At 42.6% G+C, this 7,308-nt stretch overlaps 1 protein-coding gene across 2 annotated transcripts in view; it reads left to right on the top strand.

Annotated features, from left to right (window-relative positions):
- The first annotated feature begins 551 nt into the window (after window positions 1-551).
- The window catches only part of AGO3 (argonaute RISC catalytic component 3), a 210,676-nt gene continuing 203,919 nt past the window's right edge, over window positions 552-7,308 (top strand). For both annotated transcript variants that reach the window (XM_077481720.1, XM_077481719.1), the window contains exon 1: window positions 552-1,478. In XM_077481720.1, coding sequence (XP_077337846.1) covers window positions 1,460-1,478 — 19 coding nt within the window. In that variant the 5' untranslated portion in view covers window positions 552-1,459. The remainder of the gene's footprint in view (window positions 1,479-7,308) is intronic.

The raw sequence follows: 7,308 nt of genomic DNA, 5'->3' as shown, positions 1-7,308 counted from the left end.
AAACTGACATTGCACACGGATTACAAACATTACCGCTATTATTTGTGACTTTAGTGCAAATACTGAGACATCTGGACTGCATTTTTTTGTAATATTTAGAAGTATGAATCTGACTGTTTAAAAATAATAAAAAAAAGCAATTTTTTTCTTGTGAGTGGAAGATTTAAATGGAAAAAAAAAAATAGAAAAAAAAAAAAGTACTATTGTCTCTAAAACAGCAAGCCCATCTGTCTCTGAAAAAAGTAAGAAGGGTTTTGCTACCATGTAAAATGTAAATAGCGGGTATAGAGAACATAACTCTCTTCTACCAGACACTCGCCTAACCAGAGACACGGCTGATCTCGCACATGCGCCGTGCAACTCCCAGTAGACGGGCCTGTTGTGCACGCGCAGCTCGTCTCCGGCATGTGGAGCGGTTGGCGTCGTGTATTGCATACACGCCTCCCAAGGTCTCTGTAGCCGGAAGTGACGCATGGTAGACTCTTTGGTACCGGTAAGAATGTCTCAGCAGCGAAGAGGGTTTTTTTTTTGACGCTATGTCCGGTTTCCGGGGGAGGGGGTTTGGGGGTGGGAACCGTCAGGGTCTAACTCCTCCTCAGTTGTGAAGGAAGCTGGAGGACCAGGCGCTGCCGGCGGCTTGTGTTCCATCACCGACAGTGAAGTGAAGTGAAGAGCACGAGCTGACGTGGAACCATAGCGGGCCCTTCACAGGCTTTCGAGGGCGCCGTCTTCACTCTCCGATACAGGACTGCCATCTGCAAGTGACCGCCAATCACAGCTCGGCTCCTCATACTCCGCTCAGGTGGTGGAGGGGAAGAGCAGCCAATCACGGCCCGACTTTCATCCTGACACCTAATTGCCACAGCTGGTTGAAATCGCGAACTGGTAAAACTATCTACCAATAGCCTGGGAGAGTGCAGGAGCGAGAATCCGGGGGCGGGATCACTGGATAGCCAATCAACGACCGACATTCCTGTCATAGAACAGCTGGGGAGAGATGAGGACCAGGAGGTGACTCAGCCATCTCCAAGGCAACGGGCCAGTCAGCTGCTAGACCTTCTCCTACCCCCACCACACCCTCATTCCAGCCAATTGCTGCACCTTACACCTTTCATCTTGGAGTACAGGTGTGACTAAAAGTCAACCAATCAGAGGACCTCTCATCAATTCCGGGTGAAGACTAGGATACACCAGCCAATCAGAAGAGAGATTTCCAAACTACTGTGTAGCCAATCAGCTCTTTTGTTTTTTTCCAGTGCCTGTGTTTTAGAGCAGGAGTGCCATTTTGTGTAGTGAGATTCTGGGAACCAGCTTGAGTAGGCAGATTTCCCTAAGTGCCAGGGGACCAATCAAAAGCCATCACGCCGGAAAGGCCAGTGGAGCAAGGCTCTTCCAGCCCTTCTCCCCACCCCAGACTGGGCTCCGCAGATTCAGGACAGCAAGACACTGACCTCCATGAATGGAAATCGGCACCACAGGTATCATTGGTATATCCGCTACTGGTAATCTAGTTTTGGAATGATTTCATCACTACTAGTTTGGCAACTTTGTTAGATCTTAACCACTTCCATACCGGGCTTATTCTGGCACTCCTCTCCTACTTGTAAAAGTCATAATTGTTTTTGCTAGAAAATTACTCGGAACACTCAAACACATATATATATAATATGATTTATTTTTGTTTTTTTTAACATACACCCTAGGGAATAAAATGGCGGTCATTGCAACGTTTTACCTTGCACAGTATTTGCGCAACAATTTATTTAAAAAATAACAAAGCGGTAAAGTTATCCAAATTTTTTATATAACGTAAAAGATGATGTTCTGCCGAGTAAATAGATACCCAACATGTCGGGCTTTAAAATTGCACACACTCGTGGAATGACGCCAAACTTCAGTACTTACAAATCAACATAGGCGACACTTTAAAATGTTTTACAGGTTACATCTTTAGAGTTGCAGAGGAGGTCTAGTGCTAGAATTGTTGCGCTCTAACGCATGCGGCGATACCTCACGTATGGTTTGAACGGCGTTTACATATGTGGGTGGGACTAACCTGTGTGTTCGCTTCTGAGCACAGGCTACCTGGGACATTTTTTTTTTTTTTTTTTTTTTACTTTGTTTTACAATGTTGTGTTTGTGTGTGTGTGTGTGTGTTTATTTTTTTGTTCCTATTACAAGGAATGTAAACATCCCTTGTAATCGGGATCATTCGTGACAGGTCTTCTTTATGGAGAGATGCGGGGGTCAATAAGACCCCACATTTCTCCTCCAGGCTTGAAAGCATGAGATCACAAAAAAAAATCCACAATCTCATACTTTCCAGCTTCGTTTACATTCACGGCCCGAACGTGACATCATAACGTTGCACCCGGGCCTCCGACGGTCATAGAGATGACCGGTGACCATCTTCTTTCTCCGGGTCCCCGATCGCACGGGAGAGCCAGGAGAAGCACCAGATGGCGGTGGGGGCCACTCCCGTCACCTGTAAGAACGATCATGTGGCAGAACTTCCGATATGATCATTCTTATGATGCACAGAATCGCCAGCTGAAAACAAGGATATCTGAATGATGCCTGCAGCTGCAGGCATCGCTCAGATATTCCCACTGAAAGTCCAGGAGGCCATATGACGCCCTTGGACGGGAGCTGGTTAAGCATATATTCTAAGAGCTGTGTTTTTATCAGAATTAGAATATGCCTTTTGAGATAATCTACTCCTGGAACTTTTCAAGGTAGAAAGCTGGGAACTGCCGTTGCTGGGACAATCAGAGGGGTCAGAGGTCAGTTGAAGGTTGACAGTTGTAAACTTGTTAGCCACTTGATCTCACACACATCACCTTCTGTGCATTGTTTGAGGTTGGGTGGTTCTGCAGATTTTATTCTTTTTTCCGCCTTTTAATATACTAAATTTGTCTGTTCTGTAAATAATTCCAAAGTTGTTTACAAATCATGAAATGTGTGCTGTAAGGGGAGGGGGTAGTAAAAAGGCTTGACCTCTGGAAGATTTACTTCCCCCTTCATGACCATGCAATTTTTTGCGTTACGGCACTGTGTTACTTTAACTGACAATTGTGCAGTCATGCAACGTTGTACTCAAATATTTTTTCCCCCCCACAATTAGAGCTTTTTTTTAATGTTATTTTATCACCTCTGCGGATTATTTTTATTTTTTTCCCTTTATACAAAAAAAATGTAAAAATAAAATAAAAAATGCCCAATATTTTTGACTTTCTGCTATAAAACAGCCAATAAAAAAAGTTGAAAAAAATCAAATGTATTCCTCAATTTAGACCAATTTCTTCATCATCAGTTTAAGCCAATATGTATTCTGCTACATAGTTTTGGTAAAATGAAAATCCCAATAAGCGTATATTAATTTATTGGCTCAAAAGTTATAGTGTTTACAAATACAAACTAAGGGATATTTAAAAACAAAAAAATATATTATTTATTTAGGGCTGAAACAACTAGTCGATTAATCGATTTACTATTTTCATAATCGATTAATTGGCCAGTAACATAATGGGGTTAAAAAATAAATAAAATTAGCCCATTATAGTACAAAAAGAGCAAATAATCGCTACTGTAAATATTACTTTCACAGTTCTGCAGTAAAAAAAATGAACCCCTTACAGTAGTGATCATCTGCTTTTTTTTATTTATTTTTATTTTATTTTATTTTTTGTACTATAAAGGGCTAATTTTTTTAATTTATTTTTTAACCCCATTATGTTACTAAACGTCTTAGACGTGGTTTACATCTATGTGTTTTTTGCAGAAACGCACTACAGTTCATTAACATGATTTCCTATGGGACATGTTCACGCAAAACTGTGCTTTTTTGGTTCAATATTCTTCAATAGAGAAGCTGCAGAGAAGCATGTAATGCGTTTTTGCAGCAATTTGTATTTTTTATTCTGCCCAACAACAAATTGGGCAAAAAAAACCCTGCAAAAACGTAAATCAGAAAAATCACGTGTGCAAAAATCAAAACTCACAGCAGAAACAGATCAAACTTAAACTGCATAGGTGTGTACGGAGCCGTATGCTGGCCACACGAATCAATTTTCAGATGAGAATATTCAGACGAAAAATCTTTTAGTGGCTGAATGAAAGAATGTTTGAAATTCTCACTTGTTTTTAACATTCTGTTTAAAAAATGAATGTAATTTCTGAATGAAAACCACACACTGTCTGAAAATTTCTTTGACAAAGCAGTTTTCTATTTCCAAATTTTTCCATCACTGTGGTTGAAAATGAACATCAATTTGACTCCACTAACGATTAGAAAATAGAACGAATGTTCTTAAAATTACATTTTTTTTTTTTTTTTTTTTTTTAAAGGAAAACTTTGTTTTTAATAAAAATAAAAAAATTGATCTGAGTCTGATATTTACCAGATTCACCCTCTAATAGTGTATACAGTATACCTCTTCTGTCATTCTCAGAGTGGATTAGATAATTTGCTCCCTAACCATATTGTTATACATATACCACTGCATAGAGACATTTAAGAATAAAGTGCCTTTTTTTTTTAAAACTTGACATATTAACTAAATTATACACCACACTTTTTTTTTAAGGTTATTAATCTAAACAATAATCGGCCAACTAATAGATTATGAAAATAATCATTTAGTTGTGTGTGTGTGTGTATATATAATATATATATATATATATATATATTTTTTTTTTCTTTTTTTTTTTTTCTTCTAGTAATGGCGGTGATCAGCAACTTATAGTGGGATTGCGACAGACATTCAGACACTTTTGACGCTTTGTGGGAACCAGTGACGTTAATACAGTGATCCATGCAAAAAAAAAATGCATTGTCACTCTACCAGTGACACTGTCTGGGAAAGGGGGTAACGGGGGCAATCAAAGGGTTAACTGTGTTTTAGTGTACTGTGGGAGGTGCTTTTACTAGGGAAAGACATGTCCTACTTTGCGGAGATACAGGATCCATGCCTTTCTTCCTGTCAGAACAACGATCTGCCTATTTAACATAGGCAGACTGCCTCTGTGCTGGATGATCGGCAGTTGGTGGCAGACATTGTTTCTGTGGTACCTGCAGATTAGCTCCTACTGTGTATAATCGCAGCGGGCCGGCGCACGTACATGCTCCCTACCCAGAAGTGTCGGGTCACGTACTAGGTACATGATCCGGTGCAGCAGTTCTGCCTTGCCATTGTATATGTAGGTTATACGGTCAGCAAGTGATTAATGACTCTGCAGCGATTGCTTAAATGCTAAGTTCACCTTTTTAATAAAATAAAAAATCATTGCTTTATTTTTTATTTTTTGCAAGTTAAAAAAAAAAAAAGTACATTTTAATCCTCTTCTTTTTTTTTTTTTTTCTCTCTCTCAGGAGCCTGCAGAGCATTGCATCTGCAATCAGTGGATCAAGGGTGCAGTGCCGGGATCCTGTAGACTCTCTCCAGCTTTCTGCCATACCTCAGTATAGGCTTTCAGGTAAAAAGCTGGAGGAGTGCATGGACTATGAGGGTGCTCCTTAGCACCCTTGCAAGTCCATTGACCGCTTCAAGCCATGTGCCGCAGCAGCAGCCGAGACTTGTAGTTCGTTCATTTACAGATTCCTGCAAAAAATTTATGTGCCTATATGGGCGCAGCCACCCACAACCATACTGTTTTTAACCACTTATAGCAGTGCTTCAGTCCTCCTTTTTTTTTTTTTTTTTTTTTTTTTTTTTTCTACCACTTAAGGACCAAGTCTGAGATTTGTTGTTTACAAGTTAAAACTGTTTTTCCCAAGTGTTCTTCCAGGACAGCCCTTGAGAGATGGAGCTCCTCCCATCGACACAGGAAACACATTGCCACAGTTCAAAAGGCGGTCCCTCAGGTCCCTGGTCAGTCATTTGTGTTTCCTCCGTCGGAGGAACATGTTGCCAGGAACCTGGAGGCCCCTCTCAGGGGCTGCCTGTGAACCTGCAAGCCTAAGGGACCGGGTCCTGGTTTATGGCTGCAGTTTGGGTCCATACCATTTTTCTTTGGCTCGGGTACCGTCCAGCTGAACCGGAGCAGACCCATTACCCTCCTCCTTCCAGTGCCGAGGTGGCCAGGGGCAGAATGACGCCGGTTTCCCCCAGGAGTGGTGAGTGGAACCTTCCATCTTCCCTCCTCGTTGCAGGGGGTCGGAGACGCCGAGCGTTCACTTCCGGCGGAACCGCGTCATCACTGCGTGCCGAGACTTCCGGTTCCGGGTCTCTAAGGGTACAAGGAGGAGAGGGAGAGCCAGCGCTGTGCCTGTGAAGCCCGACCAGCGTCCAGCTATACCGGTTTAGCGGCGGGATTCGGAGCGTCAGAGGGGGACCATGGAGGCTATTCCCCAGGATACTCCGGCGGAGACAGGCACCAGCCAAACCCAGGTAGGCTGCTGGGCATGCTATTACTCTGGTGGAGTGGTGGTGTTTGTAGGCTGGGCCCTGTAGTGCCCCACGGTGGCGGTTTACTCACAGTGAGGTTGTTTGTTAGTGGTGATTCTAAGAGGGACATGGTGCTGACGCTAAGAAATCCTTTGTCTTCTTATTTTCAGGCTAAAGAGATGCCAAGGGAAGACAAGACAGGCCGCAAAAAGTGCCCTAATTGTGGGAATAGGTTGTCCTCTGGCTCTAACAAAGCCCTATGCAAGCAATGCATTGCAAGCTTGCTTAAATCTGAGGCAGATTCCCCTTTAGCAAAGTTTTTGGGCTCCTTTAAAGAGGAAATGGCGTCGACCTTTAAGTCCCTCCGGGAGTTAATCACTGACGTGGGATCAGTTGCAGCTGCCTCCACGAGTAAAACAACTATAATCTCATCCTCACCATGCCTTACAACACCCAGCTCAGGGGAGCCCCGTATGGTCAGGGAGCCTAGCCCCACGTTGATTAGCCCCGAATCCTCTGACACTGACTCGGGTCAGGAAGAGGAGCAAGCAGCATCTAAAGCCTCAAAATATAGATTATCTCTCGAGGAAGTAGATGAGCTAATGGGGGCTATCTATGATACGCTGGAAATTGAGGAGGAAGAAACTCAGTTATCCAGACATGATCAAATGTATGAGGCTCTGGGGAAAAAGAAAGCAAGGGTTTTTCCTATACATAAGGTGCTTTCTGACCTTGTCCTTAAGGAGTGGTCTGAACCAGACAAGAAGGTTTTCTTTCCTAAATCCCTTAAGAGAAGGTTCCCTTTTGATGAGAGCCCAGAGGCGGTCTGGAATAAAAATCCTAAACTAGACGCCCCTCTGTCCAAAATCTCAAAGCAGGCTGATCTGGCCTTTGAGGATATGGGCCACCTAAAAGATCCCAT

The sequence above is a fragment of the Lithobates pipiens genome, unplaced genomic scaffold, assembly GCF_037356315.1.
Source record: "Lithobates pipiens isolate NorthernLeopardFrog02 unplaced genomic scaffold, aLitPip1_a1.2 Scaffold_16, whole genome shotgun sequence".
NCBI classification, from domain to species: Eukaryota; Metazoa; Chordata; class Amphibia; order Anura; family Ranidae; genus Lithobates; species Lithobates pipiens.
Note: the sequence above shows the minus strand (reverse complement) of the source record. Positions and strands in the feature narration are given on the sequence as shown.